The 16182-nt window shown below is 39.9% G+C and overlaps 1 protein-coding gene across 2 annotated transcripts in view; it reads left to right on the top strand.

Annotated features, from left to right (window-relative positions):
* The window catches only part of GRID2 (glutamate ionotropic receptor delta type subunit 2), a 1094955-nt gene that overhangs the window by 599756 nt on the left and 479017 nt on the right, over positions 1–16182 (top strand). For both annotated transcript variants that reach the window (XM_089526112.1, XM_089526113.1), the window contains exon 3: positions 13910–14194. In XM_089526112.1, the coding sequence (XP_089382238.1) occupies positions 13910–14194 (285 nt within the window). The remainder of the gene's footprint in view (positions 1–13909; positions 14195–16182) is intronic.

Here is a 16182-nt window from a genome sequence, read left to right as displayed (position 1 = left end):
TTTGGAGTTTCAACTTTAGAAAGGAAAGGACCTTGGCGGTTTTTACAGAAGTGAAGAAATGACACCAAAGTTTAGAACTTCCCCTTCAATGATGGATCTCTCTACCCTCAGAGAAAGAGATCGGATCTATTATATGGCTCCAGAATCCTTTCTCAGGGTCCACAGGTTTGCAAGCTGACTTGCAAAAAGATGTATTTTCATGCTTGGGTATTAATAATTGGACAACATGAGAGATAGGAAGTAGAATTAACCCATGGTGAAATATAGCTTAAAATGAACTAAATACTGATAATTCTTTCACTGGCACACCAATGGAACATCTGCTAGAATCTGACAGTCGCTTTTTCTTGTCTGGTTGTCTAGATTTCAAAAGCTGGTCTCTAGTGCTACTCTGTTAATATGGGGCACTGCATGTACCAGCAAGACAAAGGAGGTGTACTGTCATTATATATCAATCTGGAAAGTAAATGAGGGAAAAAAGCTGGTAGCCGCAACAAGCTGTTTTGAGCCCCCTCACTGGGGAGATATGTCTTGGAGTTCTCTTTGAGCAGACATCACTATTCAGAAATACACATCTAAAGGGATAATGTGGGGAAGGTCATACCTGCCTTTTCCACGTTAGAAGAGGAAAGAAAAAGAGAGTGAACAATAAAGCAGCACTAGCCTGCCTTTAAACTAAAGTACATGGACAGTGGCAGACACTGCACATTAAAGAGTTTTGTGTAAAGATAAAAAGACGGCAGGGAGAAAGCACATTAACTGCAGAGGATAAAAGGGTGTGAAAAAATCCTGTAATTCAGCAGGAGTTCAAGAATACAAGATCCATTAAGAACTCAGCTCCTTGAAGAAACTCCAGAGGAGCCAAATAACTGTCGCTATTAATTATTTGTCAAGCACAGATGTTGCTGTTCCTGCTGGCTAGACATGTAGCCATTTTCTGTCCTTAGTTACCCTGAATAACTTTTGCACACTAAGCAAATGAGGAGCAGAGACTGGACCTAGTATTTTCCTCATGCAAACTGGAATTGCAAACCCACAGTCAAGAAAATTTTTGCCATTCTACTTTGGAGGGCAAACAACACTTGCTAATCAGGTTTGAAAATGGGTGGTAACTGGTGTGTAGATTGCTGGTGTCACAAAAATACAATTTGCCTTCTACAAAAGCAAGGGAATTTACTACTATTCCCTAACATTTTTAAGAGACGAGAGGTATATCCACATTACACAGTTATATAACAGTGATACCACTTTAACTACCATGGCTCCAAAATCCTGTGGCTCATAGTTTCATGAGGTAGTTTGAATTCTCAAGTCAACTCCCTTGAACAACAACATAAATTCTCTCTGGAAGAAATATGAACTACTTCACAAAACTAGTGGATACAGCTAAAGGGTTATTTTAAAGGATTCTGTGCAAGTGGAAAATTGTGGTTCTGAGTTTTCAGATGGCACAACTACCACCTATGTTACTAACACAAGTGGCAAGTGGCAAGGAAATGCAAGTGTGAACAGAAGAACTCATGGAATTCTAGAATTCTAGAATCATAGAGTTGGAAGAGATCATGGACCTTACCACACAGGGCTCCTGGCACAGGACAAGAACAGTCCAAAGGGAGCCAGGAAGGGAACGGAACATGTGGGGGACACATTTTACTGCACATAGAAGTCCCTCACTCGTTCTGTTCTCTTCCCTTACGTTCCCAATCCGTCCCAGAGGAGGAGATTTTTGAGAACTGTTCTGAACAATCCTCTACCATGCACGAATACACAGTCACAGCAGTTGCAACATATGGCCATCCAGTCTCTGATTAAAAACTTCCAAAGATGGAGACTCCACCAAAGGAAGCATTTTTATTGGCAAACAGCTCTTACTGTCAGGAAGTTCTTCCTAACATTTAGGTGGAATCACTTTCCTCTGAACTTGAATCCATTGCTCCATGTCCTAGTCTCTGGAACTGCAGAAAACAAGCTTGCTCCATCTTCAATATGAAATCCCTTCAAATATTTAAACATGGCTATCACATCACCTCTTAACCTTCTGTTCTACAGGTCCAACTCCTTAAGTCTCTCCTCATATGTAGTGATCTGGGCCACCATGTAGTGATCTGGGGGTGATCCCTGGAGCAACCAGCCCTGTGCGTGGCTCTTACTCCCAGGGCGTCCCCTTCACACTTTCCCCTCTAGGATCTCCTAGGTCTCCATTCCCACTCCCTGCCGAGCTGAATGAGACCCCTTTAGGTCCTATTTTCTTCACTGCCACCACCCAGTGAATCTCAATGAACTACGTTTCCCTAAGCACACACTGGGACTTGCTAGGGAGAGATCTAGTTTCCGTTCCCTTGTTAACTTAGCAACCAGTAGCCGAGCTAAGACACGTGTACAGGAGCAGAGAGAGACAGCAGATACTTTTAAAGAAAGATATTTATTTTAAAGAAATAGAATAGGATAGGAAGGTATCATTCATGCAAAGCCTCCTTGCCTTGCAGGTATAGAAAGCATAGTTACAAAGTATTCATTTCAGGCAAGCTATTAGATAAACATAACAAAAACCTAGACGCACTAACTAACACAGTTCCTAGCTACTCACACAGGGATGGGATTTGCAGTTCTTGTTGAGTTCTCAGATGCAAGGAGTTGGCCCTCATGGCCTAGCTCCACTTGCATCACTTTTGCCTGCCTCCGTGCAAGCACACAGCTGGTTTCCCCAAACAAAAAGATGGAGAACAAAGGAAGCATGGTCCTACAGGGTATTTAAAGTCCTCTCCTGGAACCTTCTTGAAAAGGCTGCTCTGGCACTGCTGATTGGCCAGGCGAGCCTTACATCAGCTATGATGTAGCTGCTCATTAGCATGTGATGTCAGCTCTCATTAGCATGTACCTCCCCCCAGATTAACCCTTTGTGGTTCAGGAGAAGTCCCCAAATGACTGGAGGGCCCAGTCATTACATCATAGATCATGGTTCCTAGATTTTTATCATTTTGGTTGCTGTCCTTTAGACACTCTCCAGCTTGTCAAAATGGTTCTTGAATCGTAGTGCCCAAAGCTGGACACAATATTCCAGGTGTGATCTGACCAAAACAGAACAGAATGCTATTGTAGGAAATTGCTATAGACGGATGATTTAGCTTTTTGAATGCTGCTTGTTCAAAATTTAATTCCTTTTTAGAAATTTTGTCTCCCACATTCTACTACAGTGCACCCGCATTATATGTGGGCTTGAGCATACACACTCAAGCTGTGCAGGAGTGCAGGAGCACACGGCACACATGGGGTGGTGCGTCCCATTCAGATGAATGGGTGCATGCCCATGGTGCCCCGCATGCTCCCGCGCCACCACGCACACGAACCCCATTCACTTGAATGGGCTCAAGCATAGGCGGAATTCGCCCTATGTGGGGAGTCTGGAACGGATCCCCCACGTAAGGCGAGGTTCCACTCTACTGATTTTTATGGTACAGGATGAGTGTCCCTTATCCAAAATGTTTAGTATCAAGAGTGTTCCATATTTTGGATTTTTTTTAAAAAAAAATGTAATATCTGTATTTGCATATGAATACATAATGAAATATCTTAGAGGTGGAACACAAGTCTAAACAGAAAATTCATTTGTGTTTCATATACATCTTATACATATAGCCTGATAGTAATTTTATACAGTATTTTAAATAATTTTGTACATGAAATAAAGTCTGTGTATATTGAATACTAGAAAACAAAAGTGTAACTATCTCAGCCACCCAGGAAAATTGTTTTGGTTTTTGGAGTATTTTGGATTTCAGGATTCTAAATAAGGGAGGATCAGTCTAAAGCAGATTTCATGTGCCATTGACTTTGACCAATGTCACCTGAATTTTGACCAGCTATATTTTAAAATTATTCACTGCATAAGTGTAACAACTTTATAAAATGAAACCTAAGTTTGGTCTCATTAATATACTTTATTAAAGTTAATCTACTGTTGTACAGCTGAAATAAGAACAATTCATTTACAAAAACATTATGGATGCACATTCTTCCTGTTAACATATAGTAGCTTGGGTTTACTTTTAAAAGCTTAGCCCCTGTCATTTTGCATTGTGTTGGTCTTATGTTATTAATGGACAAATTCACACATTCCCTTTAAGACTGACTGAATATTTTAAGTTGCTATGAGAGGTAGATATTGTATTTCTACAGGCAAAAGACATCTTTTAATTCAATTTTTAGATCTTCAGATTTAGGTTTTCTAATGCAATGTGCATTGCCATATTTTTTTTTTTCACAATCTAGAACTGTTATGGACTGCCCTGGGCCTGATTTAGAGGCACATTCAGACTCTGAAGAAATGGAGGAGGCTGAGACAGAGGCAGATCTGGGACTGCCTGGATCAGCAGTCCCAGAGCAGGCTCAGGAAGCTGCAGAGGGAGAAACAGACTCTATAGAGTCTAGGCTGCCAGTGCTAGGACCTGTGAAGAGAAGACAGGTCAAGGAGCCCTTGAGGAGGTCTTCCAAACAAGAAGCCAAGAGGAAAGTTAATAGCTTTCAGCTGAGAGAAGCAGAGGCCTTTTAAAAGACCTCCAGCTGCAGAGATTCTTTGCCGCCAACAACCAGTCTTGCTCTTGGATTCAACTTATCTGACCTCTGGGATTGCCTTGTGACTACACTCTTGCCTCTGTTGTGACTGACTGGTATTGTGTGACCCTTGGACTGGACTCTGGACTACTCCTTTGCATATTCCCCTGCTGTGCTGCCCTCAGTAGATGTAATCAGGACAGGAATTTTCAGTCCTTTCCATACTTAAAACCCGTTAGTAATATTAATTTAAATTCTGCAGGCACTATGTGTCAGCAGTGGTCTGTTGTCTTGTATACCTTTTCATACATCAAACATTACAACCAATTGCTAGTCCCTGGAAAAGTAAATCTATTGACTCAATAATATTTACATAATGGTAGGTTCCCTATTCAATAATTGACTCAGTGAGTCTACTTTAGTTGGAACAAGCATTTGAATTAAATCCTTCATGCCCTCATGTCAGACGTGAGAATCACATAGCTGTCCAGATGTTCTTGGCCTTAACATCCCAGCAATAATAACCAGTGCTGAAAGATATTGAGACTTGCAGTTTCAACATTTGAAAGTCTACAAGATTCTCAGTCTTACTTGGTATGCCCCAGACCTAGCCGTAGAGTCTAAATACCCAGTTCCTCCCAACTCACCATTCTAAAAAAAAAAAAAAAAAACACCAGGCCTTGGCCTACCTCTTAAAAAAGAGCATTTGGGTGTAGTCCGTTTCAGGAAAAAGTGGACCAGAAGAGCAACAGATGTAGTCACACATGCTGTAGGACACACATGAAATTGAAAGGCTACATGGGTAAGTATAGATTTATGACAGATAGGAGGTCAAGTTCCTGGACACCTAAAGATGACTGAACAGACTACAAGCAGATGTGAAGCCAGTGGTAGTCCACATTTTCTCATTGCCAAAAGTAGGATGAGCAGTTACATTACCAGGGTTGGGGAGGGGGAGTTAAAAAACATTGTTTTGTTTTGTTTTGCATTAATATGTTAGGACTATACAAATATAGGACTAAATATTTATATAGAAGCCGTCAAGATGTTTTAGACATCCATTCCCAGAATCCCTGACTGTTGCCCCGGCTGGCTGGGTCTTCTTGGAATTGAAACATCAACTCCCCCCTCCCCGGAAAAAAGAACCAACTGATACAGAGGGAGTGAAAAGATGAAGTAGGCAGACAAAGACAGTGATAAAGAGAAGCCACTGCAGAGACAAGGGAAGGGAACTAAGACTAACAAGGGGAAGGGGAAGAAAAAAGAAATTGCACAGTTGAGGACTTTCCCATAGGGAAGCAGTACTATTTGCTGGTTCTGGTGACTTGCCACCTAACATGGGACTGTAATGACCGGGCCCTCCAGTCATTTGAGGACTTCTCCTGAACCACAAAGGGGTAATCTGGGGGGAGGTACATGCTAATGAGAGCTGACATCACATGCTAATGAGCAGCTACATCATTGCTGACGTAAGGTCTAACTGACCAATCAGAGAGTAGGACCGCGAGATTCAAGAATATTCCATGAGAAGCCTTTAAAAGGCCCTTGGTGGCCCTGTGGCCTTTGTCTCTTCCCTTCCTGGAGCCCTGGTGGTGCAGTGGTTAAATGCCTGTACTGCAGCCATTCACTCAAAACCACAAGGTTGCGAGTTCAAGACCAGCAAAAGGGCCCAAGCTCGACTCAGGCTTGCATTCTTCCGAGGTCGCTAAAATGAGTACCCAGACTGTTGGGGGCAAATTAGCTTACTTGCTAATTAGCTTACTTGCTGTTCACAACTATGATCTTTGGAATAGCAGTATATAAATAAAACAAATTATTATTATTATTATTATTATTATTATTCCTCTTCGGGGAAACCATATGTCTTCTTTGTTCTCTGTGTATCTGGGGAACCGGCTGTGAGTCTGTGAGGATCAAACTCGGGAATGCAGGTGGAGCTCAGTCCAAAGGAGGGCCAGCTCCCTGCATCCAGAAACTCAACACGAACTGCAAATCCCATCACTGTGTGAGTAGCTAGGAAATATGTTAGCTAGTGCATTTAGGTTTTGTTATGTTTATCTAGTAGCTTGCCTGAAATGAACACTTTGTAACTATGATTTCTGTACTTGCAAGGCAAGGGGCTTTGCATGAATGATATCCTCTTATTCTATTCTATTTCTTTAAAATAAATATCTTTCTTTAAAAGTATCTGCTGTCTCTCTCTCTGCTCCTGTACACATGCCTAGCTCGGTTACTGATTGCTTTAAGCTAGCAAGGAAAGGAAACTACAAATTCCTCTAGCAAGTCCCCATGTGTGCTAGTGAGACGTTGTTTGGTTTGGATCCACGGGGGTGGTGGCAGCGAGATAGAGAATCTCAAGGGGTCTCATTCAGCTCAGCAGGGAGCAAGAAGGGAGACCTAGGAGATCCTAGAAGGGAAAGTTTTAAGGGACTCCCTGGGGGTAAGAGCCAAGGACAGGGTGGCTGTGTGGCTTTGTAGACCCCAGGGATCATCACAGGGACTCTAGCCTATTTTAGTAAAAAGGGAAATGCATTAAGTGCAGAGTAAAAACATTTAAACAGATTAATTTAAACAGCAAACTTTAAAAGCATTTTTAAAAAAATTGGGGAGGGGGAGAACCCACCTGAATTGAAGGTCTCTTTCATTACATTCGTGCTTTAATTGCCTAAGGCCTGTCAGATTTATTTTTTATTTTTTTCAAAGAAGATTTTGCTTGAAACTGAAATAGAAAAGGAAGGGGGATGGATTAAGTGCCTTTGAATATGAGCAGCACTACTATGGATAGATGCCTTAAACAAATATAATTTATTAAAATATTCAGGAGCAAACAACATCATCATAAAGAAGTACAATTTATGGAAACAGGATTGTCTAGTCCTGTTTTATAATGCCATTTGACACTGTTTTAACTGCCATAGCTCAATGTTATAAAATTCTGGGATTTGTAGTTTTGTGACATAATTTTTCTTGTATTTGTGATGGGGAAAACAGGAAAATGTAAAAACAAAACAGAGGTGTGTTAATCTTGGCCTAGGAGACTGCTTAACTCTTTAATGGTCCGAGGTTGAATTCATGTGTATCCAGTAGTGAATTAAGATTGCCACCTTCTTGTTCTAAACAGTTTAACAGCTAAATGCCAAGCAGGTACAGTATAGTCTTTCTCATGATGGCAATAGCTGTACCTTCTGAATTTGGCTAGTGCAACAGGGGAGAATTTCACTTCAATTTATTGTGAAAGAATTTACCAAAATATGCCAGTTTTGTATTCTGGATGGAAGAAACTTGAATATGGGAGAAAGCTACTTTTCTTCATTCCTCCCTCTATCGATTTTCCACTCCCCATTAACACCTGAACAGCTCTGTAAGCCTCCCTTCTGGAAGCATCAAAAATGGATCACCCCACCCCAGCCTGCACAAGCCTCAGCTTTAGATAGTGGGGTTATATCTAGACAGATGTGCTTTTTAATACAAAGCTAAAGATGTTTTGCATTGTGATTCCCCCTTGCCTCTTACAGCAGGAGGTGATTAAAGACCATCATCAGCATGACCTGATGTGCCAAAGTATTTAGCATACATGTCTTTTTGCTCAGTGGTGGTTCAAAGCAATGAACAATCTGTTTACAAAGGGCATAAATTATCTTCTCTGTCTAGGATAAATAGGAATAGAAGAAGCACACCTGAGACCATAATGTGTTTCCCAGTGTGCTCTCCTTCTGCTTCAGAGTAGATCAACACAAAAGTGAAATATATTCATGCAAAACTTTAGCTGTTGGCTTGTGAAGTCAAGCATTAATTTATCTATGATCATTTTAAAAGGTACCTATGCTCACTTTTGATTTACAAGTCTAGGGCTGAAATCATGAGATTTCGTTGGAGCTTGTCACTAGAAAGATCAGTAGCAGCCTGAGACACAAAGCTAGAGATTTTTACATGAAATATACAACTGTATATATTGCATGTCACATCACGGTGCTCTATAGTGGAATTCAAGTGTTCACACAGAATGAAAAGATCACAGAGGACTGGTCAATGCCAAGGACCTTGGATTAGCAAATACTAATCTACAGAAGGTACACAGTTCATTCTCTTGAAGTTTCTTCACTGTGTAGTGATTTCTTGGCAGAAAAGCTTTTAAAATTGCTGCACTCCTCTGCTGAAGTCAGCTAAAAGACTCTGTAGGATCAGACTAAAGGTTAATCTAGTCCAGCATTCTCTATGTAAGCATACTCAGAAATAAGCGTAATGAGGGTAAACTAGAGCCACAAATATATTGATTTAAACACAGTAAGAAATACTGTGTGGGATGCTCTCAGATTAGCTAATAATGTCAAATCTGACCTGGTGCCAAGCTCAGAAATAATTTATTTTCTCAGCAAGGCATTCAATGTCAGGGAGTGCTCTCCTGAGTCCCAGCCCATTCCCATGATTTTAACAGATTGATATAGTCTCTCTGCCAGGGGGGTCCCTTTTACTTTCTCAGTCTCGTGATCCTAAATAGTAAATCTGGGAATCTGATTCCCTTTTAAAGGCAGCTCCTGGGGGTCTCTGGCACTTCTTTCTATGAGTGCCCTAACTGCATAGCTAGTCCTTCATTGTGATTGATTCCTACTTAATTAACAGCACTGGCCCCCATCTATAGCTGTTTCCCATGGAAGGTATCATGAGCAAATTTGCATGATATAAAAAGCTGCCTGGTCTCTAAGCAAGATATCACTTATAGCAAATCCGGCGTTTTGAGATGGTCTGTTTTGACTCTATGGTTTTACCTGAGGGAACACCTCTCTAGGAAACTCTAAGTCCTCCAGTGCAACTCTGTGGTCAACATCTGCCAGACAGTTTCTTTCTTACTATTACTATTATTGTTTAGGAATGGCTGTTCCCAAATGAAATGGCAACCTAGTTAAAGTAGCAGTCTCCCCCTGAGAATGATGTAGGGGAAATGATTGCAAAGAAACTGAAATATAGCTAGTATTCTTTTCTTTATTTCTTTTTTTCTGTGAAGGAATGAAGAAAAGTAGCCTAGATATTGTATAATTAAACAAGAGTAAGTTAGTATTAATGAATGAGTGTAATAAAAATGCAAAATGTGAGAAGGTAGAAAATGTATCATTCACAATGTATGCCAATAGTGCTCTTTTCTGGGTGCTTCTATAAAGCATACAAATCAGAGATCAGAGCACTGTGTATGAAAGTACGCACATGCATATGTTTGTAGAGAGATTTTGTAGCACCTTTGAAAGAAAGAAGTTGGCACTGTTCATTCAAGTCAAAGTCTATGTTTCAGATGTATCAAAGCATGAGAAGGCATGAGAAGACGTTAGCATTGTGATTGTGAGATGTACACAGATATGTTGTGTCTGAAACCTTCTATCTGAAATTTGTATCAACTCGTCAGTTCAATATTTTAGTTTATTCATATTCTCATGGTTGCTAAGCATATAGTTATTTGAATTTACAGAAGCCAAAGAAACAGGCATAACACCTGCCATTTATTCCTGTATCTATGGAAAGGGAATAGACAGAGTAGGATATGGGATGTATCTTGTATATGCAAAGTATCTTGAATATGCTCCAGTATCTTCAGTTAAAACAGGAGTGGGCAGCATCTATGGATCTGAGTCAGAAATATACCCCACAAAATGTGTTTATACTGCACCCCATTGCTACTGAATATGCCATGGTAGTGACAAACTTGTTTGGAGGGATTTGAGGTGAAAACAGGATGTGCAGGACTTGCATTATCCTGTTTGCAATTAAGACCACACTCCTGGGAGTGCTGTTTTCACAGAAAACAAAGGACAGATGGCATATACTTTTTTCAATAATTTCCAACACAATTAGCCTTGCACAATACACCCTATATGTCTCATATAAAAGTCCCTCAGTTTTATATAGTGCTTTGGTAAATTCAAGAGTGTGCGTGGATGGGACATGAGTTTGGGGAGAGGTGGGGAAGTGTGCAACCCATGGTGCATGTATTGCCCATCTCAGCAATACAAAACTCTCCGGTAGCAGAATTCATAAATATCTCTATCTGAGGCCTTCATACTCACAGTACTGAATTAGCCTGATGGTTTGGCTCAAGATAATACCACTTCCTACCTTACCATGTATTTCTCCATATCGAGTGAGTTGCCAACATCGGTAGCATCATTCAGCTAGTTCACACTGGTTCACCCAAAGCAGTTTTTAGAAAGACACGTAGACTGGAAAGGTTCTCAAGGGAGCCAGGAATTGTGAAGCAGAGAGGGAAGCGGAAGAGAGGAGTAGATAAGAAGGATGGAGAGGTGAGATGGTCAGAGAAGAAGGGAAAACTGGATCATTTAAACCCAAAGGGGAGAGCTGGGGATTCAGCCACTCTGAACACACCACTATTTAATGCAGCTGGAGGAAATACCAGCAAGACATTGGGGTGAAACACTGCCAGCTCCCAGCAGATGTCCCTAGATAAAGGGAGTCTAGAGGAACATATTGAAGCATGTAGGCAAATTAAATTAAATTAACAGCATTGGTTGTTAATTAGTTTTGAATGAAGCAACTCCCTTTGCTCACACATTCCTTTTAAGGAAAAATGCAGATTATTGTTGTACTGAATCTTTACTGTACCTTTCCCATGTCTTGAAAGCTTGCAGGCCTAAACCCACTCCTTAGATTAAGCTCTAATTTACACACATCTTATTTACATACCTGTAATATTTGTAGTTGTTGTTGTGTATTCAAGTAATTTCTGACTTTTATATTGACCCTAAGGTGAACCTATCAAGGCATTTTCCTGGCAAAGAGGCATTTGGCCTTGCCTTCCTCTGAGGCTGAGAGGGTGTGACTTCTCCAAAGTCACCCAAGTGGTTTTGATGGCCAAGTGTTGATTCCAATCCTAGTCTTCCAGCCCAATACTCAAACTACTTTACCACTCTGGCTCTCACCAGCAATATACCCTAAATTTTATTGGAAACAATTAAGAGCACACAGCTACACAAATATGTGACAGACCATACTTTACAGCATACACATAGAAACAACAATTTAAAGTAGCAGTTCATTAGATGTGCAGTTGCCTGCCTTGAATCTTGAAGAAAAGGTCAGCCACCTTTGTTGATGGTCAAGCAAAAACTGGACATGGAAAACCTCAGGGGCTGTGCAATTACTCAGAAAAGTTATAATGCTTCCTCACTCTGACTTCCAATTCCACTAGAAAGCCAACATAAACACTTCATCCTCTGCTTACTTCTCACAGAGGTAATGTGTCAAAATTATGGCCTTAATCATTATTAATTCCTTTGATATTTATCAATTGCACTAACATTAATCATGATAAACACTTCTGGAATTAATGTGGATGTCATTAGTATGGCACTACAAGATTTTCTACTGCTGCTCAGCCTTCATTAACTGGACCATTAGTTACAAGGTGTTACTTGCTGCATAAATAACTCCATATTTCCTGTGCTGGTTGTTTTGTTGTGTGTGTGCATGTGCATGTCTGTGTGTATATATTGATGTCTTGTAGATTTTATATTACTTCTATTTACAGTGCAATTGAGTTGATTAGGATTTGTCACACAGATGCTGTGAGTCCAGATTAGATCCATGTAGTAGTTACGAACGTGTAGAAATCTGAAGCAGTTTCTCACGTTGATCTATCACTTAGCTGCTGCATTAACACATATGCCCAATCAGCCTCATAATGGTCTCAGGGATAGTAAAAGGAGAAAAGAGAAAGAAAAAGAAACATTCTGGCCACATGATCAAGATCTTAGTGGACTAAAGAGGCTATGAGAGCTGAAGTTGAAGATTTATTTTTAGGGATAAAGAATCAATTATATGAAAATAAGTTACCCTGAGCCAAACTATTTGTCCTTGTAGACTAACACTGTCCATTTGTAGTCTGATTCTGTCAGTGGTCTGGGGTGCCAAGTGGAGGGCATTCATAGCCATGATGTGCTACTTCTCTTAAATCAGGATGGCCAATATTTCAGCTCCCATCCCTGTAATTCCAAGAATTGAGCCTAAGACTCATGCAGATCTATGTAACATTTAGTTTTGTTCATGTCCAGCGGATTCATTTGTTACACATAATGAAGAACCTCATAGTAGCTTATATCAAGAGATATTGAGTGCTCTAATGTCTGGGTTTAGATTTATGAAGTGATATCTATATTGATGCATACACAGACATACACACATAGGGATAAAATGGAAATAATTTGGGGGGAAGAAGATGAAATTCAAGAAGTACTGTCTGTGATGTTTCTATACAAATCTCAGACCATTTTAATAGCAATAGTGGCATAAAGAACTTCTGTCTTATTGAATCCTAAATGAATAAAATCAAATTTACTAGTAAATTCTACTTAAGATGTGTTGTGCTAGAGTCTTTTTGGTGTGGCACTGGGGGGGGGGGTAGCTTTTTTTAAGGCAGTGGCAAAATATCATGGGAGAGTGAAATATTTTCCTTTTACCTTCACAGGACCCTAGACCCAAAAGTTCATACCACAATAAATCTGTTAGATTTTAAGGTGTCACAAAACATTATCCCTAGTCATTATTCACAGAATTGTGATATATAGAACAATTCATTACAACTTAACACTTCCTGCAATGCTCACAATGTCCCAATAATTTCTTATTGACTAAATTAGCCATTTATCTCATCTGATTCTCCTTAAATAGGTTAATGTTGATAACCAGAGAACTGCCCTCTACAGAAGAACAAGGTCTATCTAGATCAACTGAGCTTTTTCTTATTTTCTTGACTGCATAAGAACACTTCAAGATTTTTTAACCTTTTTTTTTTGAGAGATTTGCATATATACAATCCCCTTCCTTTGAAAGTTGACAGCTATTCTGAGCCACGATTTCTTCAAAAGTGGTGATGTAATGCACATATCCTATTCCCAGGATTTGCATGCTGCACTAAGAGAAGTATTTATCTCTTCAGGAGCTCAGTTTAATTTAATATTGGATTTAGTTACTAATGTCCATAAGAGTCCTCAGAAGGCTCCATTTATAGATGTAGATCCTTCTCTGGCTATGTCCTCCTTCCAGACTGTGAGGGGATGGGCAGTCATATAATTCTCATTAGCAGTAATACGTTTGGCAATTTTGAGCGAATGGACAAGCCTCACGGCTTTTATGGTACCATACAGATTTTTAGAATGGGGTGTTTTTTAGTGAAGACAAGATTATTGAATTTATGGAAATACTCTTGCCTCTCCTCACTTGACTGAAGCTGTTGGATGTCAGCCTTCACTATTTTCTTTTCCAACTGGAGATTAACGCAGAGTGAAGAAAATGTTTGGTTTGTGTGTGTGCACTGAGCTGTCTTTCTCATCTCAAATACCATTGTGCTTTCTTGCAGCCTGTGACCTTATGAACCATGGCATCCTGGCTCTTGTCAGTTCCATTGGCTGTACCTCAGCAGGATCCCTCCAGTCCTTGGCAGATGCTATGCACATTCCTCACCTCTTCATCCAGCGGTCAACAGCTGGGACTCCAAGGAGTGGATGTGGGACCACAAGGAGCAACAGAAATGATGACTACACACTCTTTGTCCGCCCGCCTGTCTACATCAATGATGTCATCCTGAGAGTGGTCACAGAATATGCCTGGCAGAAATTCATCATTTTCTATGACAGCGAGTATGGTAAGCATTTATTCTGTGAATCAGGGTATATAAGTGTTTATTGTAAATAATCATATCTGATCTTATTAAGCCCAATTTGCATTAAGGTCCTTAAAATCTTGCATTGCTCTCTAAGTATTTTATGACAACATTAGCATTTTACATAGTGTGTGTGTGTGTGTGTTTATCACCACTCTCTATTTCTGGAAGCTATTGATTTTTATGGCTTGTGTTGATAGTTCCTCTGAGAAGTATTGAATTGCTAAGGGTATTTTTTCCTGTGTGACATGAAGCAGAGCACTGGCACCCCTCCTGCACTTGATGTGTCCTATCACATATGAATGTTGTTTGGGGAGGAAAGAATTAGAAAGAATAATATGAAAAGATTTGCCAGCCAATTCATATATTTTAAGTTCATTTTAAGAGCCAAATTAAACTAAAGCTGATAACAGTGCCTAATAACTGAACTTTAACTTACCGTTAGTCTTGCCACTGTTTATGAAATGTCACTGTATCATTATGAGGAAATGTATAATGGCATCTTAGAGGTCACCACTGCTGATGACTTTCTTTTAATTTTTTTGTGAAGTAGGCTGTCTAGAGAGTCAGTGTGTTATAATTATTTGAGTGTTGGACTAGGACACGTGAAGACCAGGGCTCAAATCCCAACTTGGTCCTGGAAATCTACTAGGGGATTTTGGGCAAATCACATTCTCTCAGCCTCAGAGGAAGGCAAATCCCATGGAACAAATTCTTCCAAGAACACTCAGTGATAGTTTTGCTTTAGGATTGCCATAAGTCAGAAATGACTTGAACAACAACAACCAAAACAACATTAGAAGGTCTAACCGTATGCTTCTCTAATTTAGTAAACCATAATCTAAAGTCAGAATAAAAAAATAATAGCACACTATCACAAATGGTCAGTCCCCTATTCTGATTGACAAAAGGGAAGATGTCACTAATTTTTGAAAATAGAGTACTTCAATGGTCAGTTCCCTTTTTTTCCATTTTGCGCCAGATAAGCTGGCACATAGCACGATGTTCATCCTGTCCCCATGTTCTTTTTTCTTGGATACCTAGGTGCATGTGTTTTGCTTAGCATTCAGTTGATGTATTTGAGAATCAGAGTTCACTTTGCTTTAGTTCAAATCAGCTGGGAACCAATGAAAATATAATATCTATCAACAGCATGAAGCTTATCTTGTTTAACTTCTTTGAAGTGATGTCTCCTGAAGTTTGATTTTTATAGTGTACTTTAGTTTGGTTTGGCAAGAACATAGTTTGACCTGAATCCTTTGAGCTTTCCTATGGAAACCTGTTTGATTTTAATTCTACTTTTGATCGACAGGGTGGGGAGTTCAATGTGTGGCTCTTTAGTAATAGAGAGAACCAGTGCAGGAGTCACACAAGGTGCATAGAACCTGTATTTGTTGTGTGCCTACAAATAATTCCTAACTTAAGGTGACCATATCACTGGTTTCCTTGGCAAGATTTGTTCAGGTGTAGTTTGCCACTGACTTGCTCAGAAACTGAGAGTGTATGATTAGCCCAAAGTACCCAGTGCATTTCAGTGGCTGAACAGGGATTTGAACTCTAATCTTTGGAGTCCTAGTCCAACACCAGAACAACCACGCTGACTCTCATACAGAACCTAGACCAAGACAGATTTTGCACATAACTTCTAGGAGTGGCTAACCTGTTACCCTCATTATGTTGTAGGTATACACTACTGTCACCAGTGCCCAGAAATAATTCATATATTTTCTTTCTACTTTGTTCTATGAACTTTCAAGGAAAACCATCTGGAATAACTTTCTTACCCTAGATGCTGCAGATGTTTAAGACTAGAACTCATAATGAGTTTAAAACTGGAACCCACAAAGAGAACTGTATTCCAACAATTTTGGAAGGATACAAGACTGGGGAAGCCTGATTTATAGCATGTGGTGTCCATTAGACTATAGCAGATAATATATCAAGATATTATCAGAAAGATAACATATAAA

The sequence above is a fragment of the Sceloporus occidentalis genome, unplaced genomic scaffold, assembly GCF_023333645.1.
Source record: "Sceloporus occidentalis isolate IW3139 unplaced genomic scaffold, rSceOcc1.0.p SCAF_5, whole genome shotgun sequence".
Lineage (NCBI taxonomy): Eukaryota > Metazoa > Chordata > Lepidosauria > Squamata > Phrynosomatidae > Sceloporus > Sceloporus occidentalis.
The sequence above is the reverse complement of the archived record's forward strand: the minus strand, read 5'-3'. Positions and strand labels throughout refer to the sequence as shown.